Here is an 18,753-nt window from a genome sequence, read left to right as displayed (position 1 = left end):
GCGACGCTGAGGCTAATATGTCCTTCTTCTTCGGTCTCTGCCTCTTCGCGTCCCTCATAATGGGGGGGGGGGGGGTCCGTGTCCCAAGGTGAATAGCCTCTGTTTGACTGCCTTCACCATGTCGATCGGCATGTCGTTGGTTGGTCCCTTGCTTTTACATTTCTTCATGACCGTGCGATAGGGTTTGCCCCAAGGGTCGCTCTCCAGTATCTTGCAGTATTCTGCCCAAGCTGTTTTCTTGCTGCGGGCGATCTCCTTTTTTAACTGCCTTCGGATCTCCTTGTAGGCGTTGACGAGGGGCTCGGTGTTGCCGGCATTCTTCTTCCTTTCTCTCGTCACCTTCCTGAGCGCTTTGCGCGCCTGCGTTCTCAGTTCCGCGATCATCGGGTTCCACCAGTAGTTCGCGTACTTGCGGCTCGCCGCACAGTTCGACTTCCTTAGCATCCCTTCGCACGTACCTTCGATGCTCTGTTGCAAGGGCACGGCCCCATCCGCTCCGATAGCCGCGTTGAGGTCCTCCTTCTTCAGTGTGTCGTCGAATCTGCTCAGGAACTCCTCCGGCGACATGTCCTTGGTCGCGTACCTGTAGAACTTCGATACGGTCCGGGTCTTTGTCGCCTTAAACCTGTGCAGCACGTACAGATGGTCCGAGGCCGAATATTTGTTCAAGACCGCGCTTCCGGCGTGTATCCCGCTGACCTTGTTGGATACGCTTATTATGTCGCGGAAGCTCGTCTTCCCGTTCACGAAGAAGGTGTACTTTTCCTTGAGCCTCACTGGAAACACCCGGTGGCCGCTTAGTAGCTCCATTAAGACTCTCCCTCTCTTGTCTGTGGTCGATCCGCCCCAACAGGTTGACTTTGCGTTGAAGTCTCCTGCCACGACGACCTTGTCGTGTCTTCTAGCAACGCTCTTCGTCATAGTCGACAGCGTGTCTTGTATTTGGAGTATGCTAGTTTATTTATGTTGGGCGAACAGTATCCGCTGAAGCAGAAGACGTCGCCGACGCTGACGCCCACTATCCCGTCGCTCTTGACCTCTGTTGTTTCATCAGGCAGTTTGCCATTGAGGAGTGTGACCCATGTCGAGGCGTTTCCTTTGGTGTCATTAAACCAGTGCGGTAGCTGCCTGTTCGGCTCGGAAATTATTATTATATCCGGCCTAAGTTCGATGGCGCATTGGTGCATCATGTCCTGCGCCAGCTTGCATCTGTTGAGGTTTATCTGCAGTATCTTCATTTATACGCTTTGAACCGCCTTCTATATTCTGGACAAGCCAGGGATCCGGTTACGTGGTCAAATTTCACTCCTTTCTCCTTGCTGCAGATGGAGCAGCAGGGTGCGTTGACGCAGGCAGCTCTCGTGTGGTCTTTGGCTCCGCACTTCCTGCAAATCTCCTTTCCAGGGCTTATCGCCGTGCATTTGTTCGCGATATGCCCGAACATGTGACATCTGATGCACTTTGCCACATTGGGTAATGCCTTTATCGAGGCTATCGTCAAGCCGGTTCTGATCTTCCGGCTCGCCCCCTCTTTGGCCAGATAGGCTTTCGGCATCGTCACTATTGCCGATTGGGTGCCCCACGGCGCCATTTTTAGGGTCTTTACTTCGACCTCGGTGATGTCGCTTATGCCCAGTTGCATTACTATCTCCCTGGCTAGTTCTTCCTTGCCTACGAGCGGGTCTATATCCCTGATCTCTACGGAGGTCTTGTCGCGCATTGGTAGCGCTCTCACCTTGCCTCTTAGCGCCGTGTTCATATCCGCCGCGGTCTTTTTGGCGTTGCTACCTACTTTCAGCTCGATCAGAATGTCACCTGTTCTGGTCCTCCTTATTCCACAGCTCTCTTTTAGGGTCTCCCTTGCCCCCATCAAGTCTTTGTAGACCTGGATCCACTCCTTGTCTTGCCCCACTTTGACGAGGATGGTTTCGGGTCTGTTACGTATCCTCTTCGGTCCCTCCGGCCTCTTTGGCTTGTCCAATGCCGCCCTTCCTGCGTTCGCCTTCCTGACCACCGTCGAGGTGTTCATTCTTTTTCCTCTCCTTCCGCGGACAGGGATCCAGTCTTCCTTTACATCGCTGTCCGTGCAGTCCGTAGTCGCTTTTGCCGAGCTGTTGCCGGCACAGGCTCCTGCGTAGGCGGCCTCCACGGTCGTTGGTCTCTTTCTCTTGGTGTCGCCCTTCCCCTCGACGGGCGATATCTCCTTCCTTTTTCCTTCCTTCTCCTCACTCCTCCCCGGAGGGGTGGTCATCCTGGTGGCCGTGACTGTCCTAGCGTTCCTCTTGAGCCTCATCTCGTCCAACATCGAGTGGAGCTTGATCGCTTTTTTACTGATAGCGTCCCTCCTTTTCTTGATGTCGGTATCCAATTTTGCTCATGAGGTAGAGTCTGCTACCTATGCATTGGATTTCGCGGAAGACTTCTGTGATTATTTCCGTCGTCGCCTTCCATTCGCTCATTTTGATGACGATACTGTCCTCGTCATTGCATTTGGTCTCGGCCGTTGCTCTGTTCGCCATGGCCTTCCTCCTGAGACATTCCCTTGGTGCCGCCGCTTCGCTGCCGCTGTCCGACATTTCCGCCGGTGTGTCTAGCTCCGAGGTGCTGGCCGCTTCGTCCCTCGTTGCCATCGGCTGGCTCCTGGCCAGGCTTCTCGTTGTCTTGCACGCGCTCCCCTCCACTGGGGACTTTCTCATATATCTGGTGATCTTGTCACCTTTCAAGATTTTTTCCTTGGCGATTCGGGTCGCCTTTTCGGTGGGTGGTGTCTTTTCCTTGAGTGCCTGCATTGGCATCTCGACATCCTCGATGATTCCCGCGATGTCTTCATCAAATTCGAGGTATCTTCTTGTGCTTTTCTTGCACATCTTTTCCTCTGTGACAACTGCAGGTGTTTCTTGGTCCCCGGTTCGTGTTTACCGAACGAGGGGAGGCCCTGGGATCGACCTTCCCCTCGCCGTTCGTCCAGTCGCTGGGTGACCGTCAGGTCGAGCCTGGAAGCTCCGAAACCCCCTGAGCCGTAAGTTTACTTACCTTATAGTACTTGTCCATATTGTATTTGTATCTTTAATATACATATATGTCGGGTTGGCGTTAAGATTTGAGTTAGGGTTGAGGGCGTGAAACGAATCCCTCTTGGCGCTAGACGTGATCATTATGCAATAAAGGAGATATTTACTAGTGCAAATATGACTATGGTGGAATTGGACAACTAATCGCGATAATTAGATACTCGAGAAGCTAATGACAATGATCCTAGGCTCACTAACGAATCCGCGGTCAAGGGGATGACGAACTCTACTTTTCTTCAGCGTCTAAGTTGTACTCAATGTTAATGCACGAGGCAATCACTACGTATCTGAGAGTTACTTGAATCGTCTTTGAGATCGTACCGGAGAGTGGTTCTCTATCACGGTAACGCTGTCGAGGAAAACTATAATGGGTGTGCCCAAGGGCACGAAATCATCGGATTCGTGGAGAAAAGCCTTCATTCGGCAAGTGAGGGAAATTGGCGTTACTGTTAATTGGTCAATTTCCATGTTGGTGGTTAGGGAAGGGTGCTAGCCGCCCTTAAGAGAAAGTTCGAGAAGAGGAAGCGTCGTTGGTGAGAAAAATAGATTTCTCCTATTTTCTCGTAGTTGGGACGAGGACTGTTTGTCGGTTTGAAGGACTTTAGTTAAACAGACCTTAAGATTTATAGCAGGTCCTCGGGCTAGCTGAACATGTACTGTGGAGACGCGTCGACATCTGGTAATCATCTTACTCGAAGAATAGAGTCTGCGTGTGGCGAGCCACGGGACAGAACTCGTTGAAATGCATACCGTCGTGCCCCGTCCTAAGTATTTCTTTTAAGGAGAGCTATAGAGTTACTTCATGCCTTTGTTAGACAAAACGTTCATCCCTTGACCGCGACTACGTTCGGCGACTGGTTGTCGCCTCGAGCCCGAGCTCACTATCATAAATCTCAAATAAGTACAGTCGAATCGAATGACAACAGTTTCTTAATTCGGCTATGGTGAAATCTAAATTACAATACTGGGGGTCTTCCCAAAGTTCCGAAGGGAAGGTTCCAGTATTCTTTCATCTCCGACATATATATGTATGTATGTTTGAAATGGATGTCCTTCGACGTAGCCGGTCGTCGTATAATCCCACTGTATCCTTCCGCGTGTATGCGATTCGTGTCCTAAATAAACTTGCCGATGTCGTCGTAAAGTCGCCAGTCGTATGACTGATGACCGGATATTTCTAAAACTCGCAATGTCACTATCACTGTTCGACGCGGGGAGTTTTGACTGGCCCTCCACGGGGGCGCTCTCCACCACTACTTGGTTACCCAGGTAGCCCGCACGGTGGCGCTTCGGTCGCGCGACCCAAGGTGGCCTCCGCTCTGCCCCTAACCTCACTTTTCACACACAGCATTTTCAATCGTTTCTCTCGCTTTTATACCAGCGAGCTCCCCTCTTTCTTGTATTCCCACTCATTCCGGAGCACTAGAAAATTCACTTTCGTGCACTTTTCCGCCCGAATTCTTTAATTTACCCAGATATTTCGGTTATGCCTACGGAGCGACGTGCACGTGTCCGTTCTGCTTGTCGCCATCATTTGATCCCCCCCACAGCCGACTCTAACTACTCACTATGGAAAGCCTCCAGGAAACTCACGCGCCCCCCACAAATAATACCTCCAATCCGCCGTCCGCAGGGTGGATGGGCGCGTAGCACTATAGAAAAAGCCAACCTATTTGCCAAACACATGACTGAAGTATTCCAACCCCATTCCTCCATAGCTGCAGCGGACGTCACCGAATACCTGCACACTCCCTTCCAAATGTCCCCTCCTATTGAACCCTTCACTTCTGCAGAGATCATAGAAGCAATCAGTCGCCTAAACCCCAAGAAAGCAGCAGGTCACGACCTAATAGGAAACAAAGCAATCAAGGAACTTCCCATAAAAGGGATTGCACTCATCGCATCAATCTTTAACGCCATCCTCCGCCTTGAACACTTTCCTAAGGCGTGGAAAATCTCACTAATCACCCTCATCCCCAAACCCGGTAAACCAATATATGAAACCAATTCCTATCACCCAATCAGTCTCTTACCCACCCTGTCTAAACTATTCGAGAGGATGCAAACGAATCGTCTCCTTCCACTCCTAGAAGAATTGAAAACTCTCCCAGATCACCAATTCGGCTTCCGAAATCAACACTCAACAGTAGAGCAAATCCACCGCATAACCCACATGATCAGCCAAACCCTTGAAAAGAAAAAATACTGCTCAGCCGCATTCCTAGATATCCAACAGGCATTCGATGAAGTATGGCATGAAGGGCTACTCTACAAGCTTAAAAAAATCCTACCCCACCCGCCACTTCCGCAACATTCCCAATAGAATCTGGCATACCACAAGGTAGTGTCCTCGGACCCCTACTGTTCTCCATCTACACTGCCGACTTACCCATATCAAACGAGGTAACAATAGCAACATTTGCCGACGACACAGCACTATTAGCTACCCACGCAGACCCGGCAATTGCCTCATCCACTCTCCAGCGAAGTCTCGACTCCATGGAAAAGTGGTTCCAAAAATGGGGTTTTAAAATAAACGAAAAAAATCCTCCCGTGTAACCTTCACGCTCCGAAAACAAACCTGCCCCCAGGTCACCATTAACAACGCAATAATCCCAAGCAAGGACTCCGTAAGATACCTGGGCATGACCCTGGACAGGAGGCTAACTTGGAAAAAACATATCTCAGAAAAAACAAAGCAACTAAAGGAAAAACTAAGAAAATTCTGTTGGCTCACGGGCTGGCGCTCCAAACTAAACATACAAAACAAAATAACCCTCTACAAGGCCGTAATAAAACCTGTCTGGACCTACGGAATCCAACTATGGGGAACAGCAAGTAACTCCAACATTGAAATACTCCAACGCTTCCAATCGAAAACGCTAAGATCCCTATTAAATGCACCCTGGTATGTTACCAACGAAACAATCCACCGTGACCTCAATATACCTACAGTCAAAGATGAAATACACAAGTCCAGAAGCAGATATAACACAAGAGTCAACAACCACCACAACCCACTTGTCACCCAACTACTGGACACGACGGACCAGATCCGCAGACTAAAAAGAAAATACCCACTAGATTAAATCCTTAGTTCTACTAGAATCAACAATATAAAGCTATTATAATCCATGTCATTGTACCACGCCAAATTAAGTTACTGAAAATTCTCAACGAGAATTGATTGTAAATATTCTAATAAATAAAAAAAAAAGAAGAAAAAAAACCTGCATTGATTGATTGTTGAGGCGATTACTAGCGGAAGGCAAGCGACTACTTGACCAATTGGCTTGCCGTTCTTTTCGTGAGTAGCGTTCGAAGTCGGCTGCTTTCTTTTCAGCTTCTTCAAGATTCACGGGTTCAATGATTAATAATGTTCGGCCTATGTCGCGCCTGAATCCCTTTAGGTACACACGGACAATCTTCTTTGTAGTTTCTTCGATCATTAGCTTGCGTAGAAGTGGTTGTGGGTACTCGTTGGTTACTGCGTACAGTAAACGGTTGAGTATTCTTCTGAACCGAATATTAAAACTCTGCACTGATTCTTCCCGTCCCTGTCTCAACTCTTTTAATTGTTCCCGATATTCTTTCGAAGTCACTTGAGCTGCCACATTGTTCCTCAGTGCGTTGTACAGATCACTGTAGCACTCAATGGGGATGTTGCGGATACTTTGAGCTGCTTTTCCTACGATTTTTTCTGCCTTTATTGCTTTTAGCAATAAATCTTGCTCCATGCAACGGTCTTTCATACTGCTCACTTCTTTGATAAATTCTTCCACACCTACATCATCGTCTCCGTTGAGCATTGGAATACAACGTATTGCATCCTTAACTCACAGAGTGGAAAGAGCGGGTGGAAAATAGCCTCTTTCTTCAACCTCGGGTTGTTCGGTGTCGATGTGCGCAGGTGGAATGACTGGAATCGTTAACCCGGTCGGTTCGCGTGCCCTAACCGTACTCCCGGTGCGATTAATCGCTGTCGATTCACTTTCGTTGCTTTCAGTAATGATGGAACCAGAATCATCGGTCGCAAGGGATCCGAACCCAGTCCGTAGCTCTGCGACGGTTCTCCTAATATTTCCGATTTCTGCTACCCAGCATCTATTTGTTTCGTCACTTTGCATAGACAAACGTAACATATCCTCTTGTAAACGGGCAATACTCTCTTGCTGTTTTTGAATGCTATCCAATATTGTTCGCAACGTTGGATCCGTTGAGGTAGAAGTTTGAGATTCGTTTGTCTTAGACATCTTCCTGCTTTCGGGCGAAGATGAGTCTTGGCTACTGAAGCTAGATTTTCTTTCACGGTAACGTACGAAGGAATCCAGTTTACCTTCCTTTGTCACTTCACTCGGTTCGTGATAGTTACTTCGTTGTTGCGGATGACCGTAGTCCCAAATAATTCTATCTTCCGTAGATGATGAATGTCTTTTGGTTTCCGAACAAACACTTTTCACTATCCTGGCAGTAATCGCCAAAAATGTCACGTAAAATAAAAAGCAGGAGGCTCGAACGAAAAGAAAAAATTAAGATAACAAAAAAACAAGAGAATTTATTTCTGAATTTACACTGACTGCGATTTTGTTCTGAGCTCCAGCCGTGACTTTCCAAGACTGAAGCTCTTACAATTTGACTTTCGGTAACATCTGTTTCTTCTTTGTTTGTCATCCCTCAATATCCCCACTACCCTGTAGGCGTACGTGACCGTTGTCACACTTCTAGGACATTCGGTGGAAGGACCGTTAGGATACAGATGACTCATTAGGCACTTCGGCGATATACATTGTCGCCAAGGCCGCCACATCTCTATCTCCATCATCGGTCCATCGGATTTGAAGTATGCCGGTCGTGACAAGAGCAAGGTCGTTCAAGATGAAATCCTCGGCCCTTGTTAAATCGTCTCGGTCGGGGTCGAACAATGCGTTCGCCAGCATCCTCGTTTCTCGGTGATTGCACATAAAGCTGCCATTACTAGAACTTCAGTGGGCGGTAAGCGCTGGTGCTTTTTTCAGTCTCGCGTTCGCGCTTACTCTTACGCACAGTTCGCCGCTGCACTCGCGTGCGTTTGCAGCCGCGTTCATCCTTCCATGTGGCTGCCAGTCGTAGCACGAAGCTCGTTCATCGCGTTTACTCCACTTTTTCGTCGAAATCTTCTGTCCGGGGGTATCGCGATCGACCCGAGATCCGATCGATCGTCTTATCCTTCCGTCCTTTTCGCGAAAGTCGTTCGAATTTCTGTGACGCGCGCGTGGAAAATACTGGCGCGAATCTTCGAGTTAGTGAGAATCTTTGGCTCGAATTTGATGATTCGTTCGCGTGGGAATCGCACGGCGAGGCGTGCGATTGTCGCGATCGCTCTTATCGCTCGCTCCACTTACGTTCCGCTTCGTTCTACCGACTACTAGTTTGCTGCATTCCCGGTTACTTTACTGGTGGTGAATCGTTAATAGACGCGAGTTACCGCCGACGAGTTTGTTACGATACGCAAGTACAGTGGAAAAAGGAGTTTAGCGAAACAGTTTCGTAAAGCTAAACGATTGGACGAATCGAAAGGAATTGGAAGTCGTTCTAAGAATTCTGTTCGAAGACAGCTTTGAGAAGGCGAACGGCGATTGAAAAAAGAAGAAATTGAAAGACGTCGAAGGAAATCGAGAAACGTTCGAATTCAACGAGGCAGTTTCGTACGCCTAGATACGATGTTCGAAGGAAATTGAGAAAGATTCGTCTGTATTTTAAGATACTGTATCAATTTGGTATAAATAGGTCGAGCAAATATTCACGGTTAATCTTTTCGATAAAGCACTACCTACAAAACCACTGCATTCTATGATTTCATTTCATCTCTGGTGTACCGTAGAATCGTTCCTTTCTCCATTATACGATCGATTAAACAACACCCTGTGTATTAAAACCAACGATTCACCTTCGTATTACTTCCGCGCTAGCTACGTGATAAAGCGCGAGACATTGAAAATGTTAGAACGCGAGAGTATCGTCGCATCCGCGTCTATATGACACGGCGTTTCGAACGCGTTACGAACCGGCGAAATGAAATGAGAATATCGGGTCTGCGAATTAGCTGCTTTCATCGCGATAACTACGTCTGCGAGTGAACGAGCATGCCTGGCGAGTTTTGGGTAGCCAGAAAATCCTATTGAAATTTCGATCAAAGCGCGCGAGACATGACGCGATCGAAACTTCCCAGTTTTCTCCTCGCCACGTGGCTGCTCGGCACGATCGCTACTAAGTCGCGAATGAGCGACTTTCTGCAAAGCTTGCAGGAGTACGAGATCGTTTACCCTCGAGTGATCCCGAATGAGAGCGCGCGGAACAGAAGATCGACCCACGAATACCGAGAAACTTGGCGCGAGTATCTTCACCAAGAGCCGGTGTTCCTCGAGATCAGCAACTGGACCTTAAGGACCATGGCCAACGATCCATTGATACTGTCGTCGAATTTCACCGTGAATTGGGTGCGCCAGGGTAAAACCAAGTCCGAGCGACGTAACGCCAAGGCGAACTGCGATCTTCGACAAGGCAGCTTGGAAGGAGACGCGAGTTCCTTCGTCGTCGTGACGATATGCGAAGAAGAAGTGTACGCCTTGATGTTGATCGGGCAGAGATCGTTCTTCGTTCAGCCGCTGACGAATGGCCAGCATGTGATGTTTCAGCCGAAAAACGAAAAGTGGTGGTCGATCAGGAATAATTCGAGCTTCGTGTCTGTGAATCCGGAAAATCCTGCAGGTGAGAAGGATCGTTATCGCGATGGCTTTTCATCTTTCGTTAGACGGTTGGATGTAGGTGATTGGTTGATCGATTTACCGACTTCCTTGCCAATTATGTTATAAGCTTCTTACTTTGCGATCCGCCGTTAATTGCTTCTTCTATTCTAAAATTGACTCTGATCGTGATACTGTAAGAACTGATAGCGTCGATATGATAATACCATACATAGAGTATGAGAGTAATCGTAGTACAAACGAATATATATATATATTCGGTTTAATAAATTTAATTTAATAAATTTAAACCGTCAAAGAGGAAGGGCTTAATCTGCAGGCAAAAAGAAGAAAAAGAAATAATCATTTACAAAGCGAACGACCATTAGCTAATTCCAATTTGAAAATATAGCTAAAGTCAAAGTCATTTTGAACACATGTTTCCTGTACGCGTTACCGTTTGGCATGGACGAACGTCTCGGACGTTGATGTCCGTACATTTATATATATGTCGGATAGAAGTCAGGATTAAGGAGATGGGCGTTTAATGAATTTTCATTAGGGTTGGCCATTGCCGTGATACGATGGAGAGTTTATTAGCACAGACTTATTAACAAGATTAGGCACTCGTAGCACTAGTGATAATGACCTTAGGTTCGAAACGAATCCGCAGTCCACGGGACTCTTTTATTCTTTACTCGTAGACAACGCCTAGGTGGTACACTCAGTTAGCCCGCGAAGTAAGCACTCTATCGAAATGATATCTTAGTCGATGAAATCGTACTCGAAGCTCTCACGATGACACTGTCTAGGAAAAACTGCCCCACTCTCTAGCGACACCAGGTCTTTTATATTCGTGGAGACAAGTCTTCGTTCAGAGAGTGAGGGAAATTGCCGTTGTTGTTAATTAGTCATTCTTTGGAAGTGTCCTTCACGGAAAAGACTGTTTGCCTATTTTCGTTAATCAAGGTTTAAGGTTTATGACGGGTCGATGTTTTACGAATATGTCTCGACAACCGGCAATCGACCTACCCATAGAATAGGGTCTGCTTATGACGAGCCATGAGACAGAAACCGTTAGTATGCTTACTGTCAAGTGCCGTTACAACTATTTCTTTTTATGGAGGGCTATAGACTTTTTCATGACTTTGTTAGAAAAACGTTCGTCCCTTGACCGCGGCTACGTTCGGTGACTGGTTGTCACCTCGAACCCAAACTCATTCTCATAGATTGCAGGCAATTACAATCGGGCTGAAGGACGGTGATTGTTTAACTACGGCTATGGTGAAATCCAAACTACAATATTAGGAGTTTTTCCCCGGTTTCAACGGAAGGCTCCGGTGTCTCTCCATCTCCGACATATATATATGTCGGAGATGAAAGAGCACCGGAGCCTTCTCCTCGGAACTTTGGGAAGACACCTAGTACTATAATTTAGATTTCACCATAGCCGTATTAAGAAAACCGTTGTCATTCGATACGACTGTACTTATTCGAGATTTATGATAGTGAGCTCGGGCTCGAGGCGACAACCACTCGCCGAACGTAGTCGCGGTCAAGGGGATGAACGTTTTGTTTAACCAAGGCAGGAAGTAACTCTATAACTCTCCTTAAAAGAAATGCTTGGGACAGGGTGCGATGGTAAATGTCTCAATGGTTTCTGTCCCGTGGCTCGCCACACGCAGACTATGCTTCGAGTAAGACGATTACCAGATGTTGATGCGTCTCCACACTACATGTTCGGCTAGCCCGAGGACCCGCTATAAATCTTAAGATCTATTTAACGAAAGTCCTTCAAACCGACAAACAGCCTTTGTTCCGACTACGGGAAAATTGGAGAAATCTTTCCTTCCACGAACGACGCTTCCCGCTAGCAACTTTTCCCAAGGACAGCTAATATCTTTCACCAACATGGAAATTGACCAATTAACAGTAACTCCAATTTCCCTCACTTTCCGAATGAAGACTTTTCTCCACGAATCCGATGATCTCGTGCCCTTAGACACACCCATCATAGTTTTCCTCGACAGCGTCACCGTGATGGAGAGTCACTCTCCAGTGCGATCTCATCAGTAATCGACCTGTCTTTCGTATACGTAATAATTGCCCCTTTCTCTAACGTACAGTGTAACTTAGGCGCTAACGAAGGGTAAAGTTCGTCATCCCTTTGACCGCGGATTCGTTATTGAGCCTAGGATCATTGTCATTAGCTTCTCGAGTATCTAATTATCGCGATTACTTGTCCAATTCCATCATAGTCATATTTGCACTAGTAAATATCTCCTCTATTGCATAATGATCACGTCTAGCGCCAATAGGGATTCGTTTCACGCCTTTAACCCTAACTCTAATCTTAACGCCAACCCGACATATATATGCATTTCTGATAATCATTTTCAACTCGCACAGGAAAGAAACATCACTGAGGCAACCGTGAATTAAATTCGCGTATCAAGTAACAGGATAGATACGATTCATACGAAGCTTTGCGTCGTTATTCGAGGTAGGAAAAGCTTTAGCAGTGATATCGAGAAAAGCGAAACTACGAAATCATCGCTGTCGTCGAGACAGAAATTGCTGCGAATATCGCGGAAAGCAGAGCGACGGTAAAGAGTATTACAGGAAAAAGTTGTTCGGAATATTAGCCTTGGCAAACATATTTCAAAGCCGTTGAATATGGCGAGATTGTCCGCTTTGTAAATATTTACCGAAAAACATGTCGTACGAAGCTGGGCAATAAACGCGTTTTTCCACAGTTACAAACAAGTATCGTACGTATAAAACAAGTAACGACGAATTTTCTATTCCACGGCACGCGACAATTGACCGTATTATCAGCGTTTCGTCAGAGTTTCAAGAACTGCGTTTTCTTTTCTGTATTTATGGTTTCGCAACTGTAAAACGGAAGGTTTATTCTGGAGATGCGAGTTCGCGTGAACAACTAGCGCAACGAGTAAAAACACGCGGTTTTTGCAACTCGATCGAATTGTTAGCAACTGTGTGTACGAGATCGTATTACTCCCATCGTTGATCGATGTCAGGCTTCTATCCGAGCACGCGGACAACGTTCTCCAACGACCAATCAAACATACCAGATAATAATTTTTCATTGTATCATTATTGTAGCTATTAACGACACGGGCTTGTTGTCGCATGATGAAAAGCATGCAACTGCGCTGACACGATAATACAGCGAACTTTTGCTCGCTGCGATGGAAAACGCGTCGTTACCTGTTTCGTACGAACGATACTCGTTTGTAATTCTGTAAAGAAACGTCCGTTGACGAACATTATATAAAGTTCTTCCTTCTTCTTCTTCTTGTCTGTAAATCAACTACTTACAATTTGACGGTTTAAATTTGGCACACCCCGTATATACAGGATGCAACGGAACAATGTCTGAAAGCGAGAACAACGCGAATCCTTGTGGAAAAATGAAGAAAAAGTATAGGATAAAACGTTCTCATTTTCGACTTGGAGAATCGAGTCTGAAAATTTATCAAGTATACTCGAACTGTATCTGAATATCGGTTCGAATAATAAATTTATTTAATTATATAATTAATTTATTACAAAGGAAATACAATCTGGATGTGAATGTTAAATGGAAACAAATTTTGCTAAGTTGAAAATCGATCGTATCGTAATTACCACGACTCGTTGTTTACAGATTAAAAATCTGTTTTACGAATACGAGGAGCTATATATCTACTATTATTAATCAATTTTTATGAAAAATTTCGTACGATGCGCGGATAAATTCTAATTTGATAAATTGTTGGAAACGTGGAAAATTGAATGCAATAAAATTACGTGGCACGGTTAAAACGGTTGCAACTTTATGACCCACTCAGGTCAAGTAGCAATGAAATTTATTGCATATATCGGAAATTCAAGGCACGTAATTGGCAGTTTATAAACAAATTATTTGTTCTCTTAATTAAATTGCCCGCGTCGAAAGCTGTGAAACGTTTTTGTATCGAAATCGAAGAATCCAACATCGCGATCCTATGAATCGAAGAATGCGACGTAAATGTTCGAAGTATGGTTGAGAAACGATAGAAAATTCCAAGTGTTACGCTGTATTTCTCGTTCGATTTAAATCGAAATTTTAATGAGGAACAGCGCCGATTGATATTTAAAAGTGAAACGGTTAAGAGCAACGATACAGGTTTTGTTAAAAGCAATTGGTCTATTTACCTCGCTGTTTAAACGGGTTTGCTTGACGTTACTTTGATCAATTTCCATTGACACTTTTATAGATAGCATTCTTTTTTACGGATGGAAAGCCGTCTGATGGAAATTTGTCTGAAATGTCCGTCGTAAAATTGCATTTTCGCGGGCAACAGAAAACAATGGAATTTTGTATAAAAGCGCAATACTTTAATTAGCGCAAAATTCCATTTTCCCCGCTGGGAAATTGAATTTTCTATTAAAGCGTGATACGTTTAATCAGCGGTGGCGTAAATTCAACAAACTAACAACTGGAATATTGACTTGTCACAATTTTGTGACACCGTATTTGTCGTTGATACGTTCCAGTCTGGTCGTATTTACAATTTCAGAAATTTTGCAACTATTTTTTCATTTTATCCGTAACGAGAATAGCGAAGATAAGACAGGCAAACGTGGTAAAACGTTGATAATTCGGTTACAGGGAAATCGAATAAATTTGAAGTTGAAGAAAGTAAGAGAAAGTCGAAACGAAGCAAACGCGATTCCTTAAGCCACGATGTTCAGGGATTTTATAATCTTTCCGGTGACGTCTTCGACGTGGAATACCCAGAAGCTGAGAAATTGATTCTGTACGATGAAAAAGACGATGTCTCCACAGAATACAACGATACAATAGTGGAAGAATTATCGATCGACGTAAATCCTGTTGAGAAATGCTCAGTTGGTATGACCGCTAGTTACTAAAAGGTTACTAGGGTTATGTTGGTACGACTCCTAACGACGCTCTTTTGTCATAGGAGTCGACCACGCCTTAATTGATAAGACGCATTGGGAGAGTTTAGACGTTTGCTGTGTGATTTGGTGTTTTGTATAAGAGAGAAAATAAAAGGTGTGATAACCAATCCGAGTGGATCCGAGATTGATTATCAACCCCAACCTATATAAAATAACAAATCCCGAGGAAATTGGATACTTCTCTGGTCCTAAATGGCAAAGGAACAGATTATCAAGTAAGTCAAATATTTTTCCAAATGCCATTCTTGTACAATCGTTGCTTTTCTACTTACCACGTACAATATAGCGGTTAATAAATTAACGAATCATCGAATATTACTGAAAGAAAGAAATTGTACTGATATTCCAATCTATCGTGTACAAAAGTAATAATAACAGCATGTAATATAAGAATAGCTTATCTTCAGCCTTAAAAGGAACTCGGTTTACAATTATTCTCCCTATTGCGTTCCACTCTCGCTTGATCTTCTACACGTTCATCTATATTTCGCTGTTTTTAATTTATTTTATTATTCCCTGTCTATTACACATATGTATATTGTCCATTGCACGAATCTTTATCTATCTTGCCTAATTTAATGTAAAAAAATAGAAAAATAGACAAATTTGCTGGAGGAATACGTTTACCAAAATTTGTCAAGAATTTTAAAGAAATTTGCAGGATGAAATTCACGGTGATACCGAATTGATATTTTTGAAATTATACTTTTGAAATAATTATTTATATCATAATAATTATTCCACGAATACTTGCTCGTAGATATTAATTTATGCTTTTAATAATCATGCGTTTAAGCTATCAAGTCGAGTCGAGTAGACTTTCTAATTTCGTGGAAGATAAGTCGATTTCTAAGATAAGTCATTTCTAGAGAAAAGACCAGCTGCTAAGGATTCGCCGCCACGATGGCTAGAGCTTGGAATAGCTGCTGATTACTCCGTGGTAGATTTTCATGGAATTCGAGTACACCAATATATCTTGGCTCTTTTAAACATCGTAAGTAATACCAAACGATATTCTGTTATTATACTTGGATATAGAATACCTCCTCCTACATATGTACGCAAGCAACCGGGAAACATAGGGCAGAGTTATGCGTATCTCTGTATTTTCAAGGTACGCTACTTGCTTTCAAACATCTCGATCGTATATTCGGATGGAAGCTCTGTATTTTCTGTTTACACTGTTCAAAGCTTACACGTATCTTTTGAAAAGTTCAGCGAATAATTTATCCGTAATGGAATTTTGTAATCGATTAATTTCAGCCATTCGGTAATTGGTTTTCCAATGCTGTTGAGATTAATAACGTACATTTCCTAAGATAAATATAACAAATAAAATTAATTTTTTAGGAAAATTATATAAGATACGATGTATTTACGAGAGTTTTGAATAATAATTTATTTGTAAGGCTGTAATACTGTTTTAACGCCTGTTACATTTTCGTACGTATTTTAATCCTAGGTCAGTGCAATTTACATGGACCCATCGCTCGAATCCAACATGATTCTAGTGATCGTACGAATGATTTTATACGCGGAAAAACGAGACGTTATGGTAAGCGATTTCCATTAAATTAAATCATTTAACTAAAGTAGTAACTATCTGAGATACGCATATGCGAGTGTCAATTATTTTATTTTCTACTTATCTGTACAGTGTATGTTATATAAATTATATAGGTCAAAATATCTGCGCATGACGTTTTAGATCGATAAAATGCAACGAGTTCCATTTTGTTAAATTGGACAACCGTGAACGATCCCTTGGAAACAAATTTCCAAACAAGCAATTTTCACGGATCATTGACAAACCTCGCATTTATCGTGTATCCGAAATATCTGTATAATCGACTATTAAACCTTTTTCATCTCTTAAGAATCTTAATTTAATGTTATAGACCTATGATAATATCAATGATATACTACACTTGCGATTCCTTTTACTTTTCTTTTTCTGCTATTCTTCTCTGCTGTTGAATCAACATTTCAACATTTTTCAGGAAGATTAAAATACTAATAGCGTTACAAGTTACATTTGATTACAATCAACAACACGATTACTTGCACATATATTTATTATCATTGACGAATATTTATATATAGTATATAATGCATGATGTAATAATAAATATAATATATTCGTAATATTTGCTAGCTTTTATTAAGAAAGTATTAATAAATTGTCGTAGGTCCGCCGTGGCGATGCCAGACGATCTCTCGAGAACGCGAACAAATGGAACAGAAAGATGCTGTCCTCGAAGGACGTAAATCACGATGTTGCTGTATGGTTGACGCGATTAGATATAGGAGGTCCTTCGAGATCGTGCGCGTTAAATCGAGACGAAGGCTTGACCAGCGCCTTTATCATCGCTCTCGAAGTAGCACACATGTGAGTGTCCCACATGTTGGAATATCGTTGGCAAACTGAAATATTTATAACTGGCCTGGGTATTTACGCAGAGACCGTGTGCTATTTATTTATGCAAATACGTACTTTTACGAGAATAATTTGAAAAATGAAGTCTCCATAGGAGAACTTATTATCTTTACCGAATATCACAACGAGTACTGTACTTTGAATCTGCCATAGATTTTTGCGTATTATGTGCGTTCTTGCATTCCTCCTTTCACCTACGATGGCTCTTAAACAAGAAACGATATCGTAACGAGAAATACAACTTAGCTGAGCGTCCACTTTGGTTCCACTAGTGTTGTCCCATACGACTTTGTGTTTGACCTCGCTATTAGGGGACTTTTTACCCAACGTTTCCTTCATCGCCTTCACTACCTTCGACTTATCGAACTTAAGACTTAAACTGGCCGTTACTAAATCTTTCGGCTTCTTCGACATCGGTTGGTGTCTCTTCGTGAACCAATTCGACGGCGCCATAAAGGTCGAAATAGCGGCTTTCGAGGATCCGCTAAGCTTACTTTTAGCTCCGTGCAATGTCGACACGTCGAAGCTATTGGAACGGAAGCTCTTCGATCGACTTCCTTTCTGTTCGGTCGTTTTTCCGGGCCAGTTTGATTTGCTATCGTCCCGGGAACTCGGCGCTTTCTCGCCGCATCGGTTGATTTCCATCGCGGAAGACGCTAACGAGCTTAGGATCGATATCAGATCCGTATTAGAGCAGACAATGCCCGCAGCACCGGAAACGGATGCACTCGCGGCTCTTGGCAGTTCCGAGACGCGCTTTCGGAGAGAAGACGTCGGCGAAACCGACGGAGTAGGCATTTCAGAGAATCGTTGTTTCGGCTGTTGAGTGTAACGTTGAGCGGAACTGTTACCCTCCAGCGGCTGTATTTCGTACACTTGCTCCGTCGACGTCCTGTACATCCTTAAGCGCACCTGGCAAACGGATTGCTTTTATTCGAAAGACAGTTTCTTTTTTATCATAATTCGTGCGTTATGATACATGTTTCGATGATTGAGCCGTTAAGCGTGACAAAGCGATGGAATTGTTTTGTACAATTCTGGTTCTAAAATTATGTTAGGGATTCTAGGGCGTAATAACATCTTGGAACGCAAAGTTATCGACGTGTCGATGAAAGTTAAGCGAGCTTTATCAAAGCACACGTTCGAGTCTTTGGGCGATTGCTAGGAATACGCGTAATGTTCTTTTCTGTGAGCTGAAAAGTTGAACGACTATAAAAGGCGTTTGTAGAGGATTTGAAAGCGGAAGAAGAGGCAGATTATTTAATACATAATATCTTCCTTTATAATATATCTAATATCCTAATAATTAGATGAACGTAATACAAATGTTTAGAATCAGAAATTATCTGTTTATATAGAGATCTGTTTGATGCAAGATCTAAAATCAATCAAATCGGATTGTATGGATTGTGTATTTGACTGTGTTAATCCTTTGACGTCGATAGCAACGATGTATATAGCGAATGGCGGTTATCAGCCAAGATTATGAGCACGTACGCAAATAGACTATAATATTTTGCAAGAATGAAATGTCTTGGTATGGTACGCTTTA

The 18,753-nt window shown here is 43.7% G+C and overlaps 3 protein-coding genes across 13 annotated transcripts in view; 2 read left to right on the top strand and 1 right to left on the bottom strand.

Moving 5' to 3' along the window:
* The window catches only part of LOC126926795 (uncharacterized), a 336,576-nt gene that overhangs the window by 85,186 nt on the left and 232,637 nt on the right, over positions 1–18,753 (bottom strand). The window contains exon 4 of one of the 2 annotated variants that reach the window (XR_007714870.1): positions 11,946–12,134. The exons of the other annotated variant lie outside the window; for it this stretch is intronic. The gene's annotated coding sequence lies outside the window, so the exon portion shown is untranslated. Of the gene's footprint in view, positions 1–11,945; positions 12,135–18,753 lie in introns of those variants that run through there. 2 annotated transcript variants of the gene reach the window in all.
* Positions 1–18,753, top strand: part of LOC126926784 (uncharacterized) — a 289,468-nt gene that overhangs the window by 165,691 nt on the left and 105,024 nt on the right. The window contains exons 1-4 of one of the 10 annotated variants that reach the window (XR_007714865.1): positions 14,784–14,979; positions 15,634–15,758; positions 16,227–16,319; positions 16,954–17,074. The exons of 4 other annotated variants lie outside the window; for them this stretch is intronic. The gene's annotated coding sequence lies outside the window, so the exon portion shown is untranslated. Of the gene's footprint in view, positions 1–14,783; positions 14,980–15,633; positions 15,759–16,226; positions 16,320–16,953; positions 17,075–18,753 lie in introns of those variants that run through there. 5 more of the 10 variants (XM_050743125.1, XR_007714866.1, XR_007714863.1 and 2 more) reach the window with 5 other exon arrangements.
* Positions 9,031–14,979, top strand: LOC126926790 (uncharacterized). Its single transcript, XM_050743136.1, has 2 exons — positions 9,031–9,818; positions 14,451–14,979. The coding sequence occupies exons 1-2, from the start codon at positions 9,257–9,259 to the stop codon at positions 14,711–14,713; spliced, it is 825 nt and encodes a 274-aa protein (XP_050599093.1). The 5' UTR covers positions 9,031–9,256; the 3' UTR covers positions 14,714–14,979.

The sequence above is a fragment of the Bombus affinis genome, unplaced genomic scaffold, assembly GCF_024516045.1.
Source record: "Bombus affinis isolate iyBomAffi1 unplaced genomic scaffold, iyBomAffi1.2 ctg00000059.1, whole genome shotgun sequence".
Classification (NCBI taxonomy): domain Eukaryota; kingdom Metazoa; phylum Arthropoda; class Insecta; order Hymenoptera; family Apidae; genus Bombus; species Bombus affinis.
The sequence above is the reverse complement of the archived record's forward strand: the minus strand, read 5'-3'. Positions and strand labels throughout refer to the sequence as shown.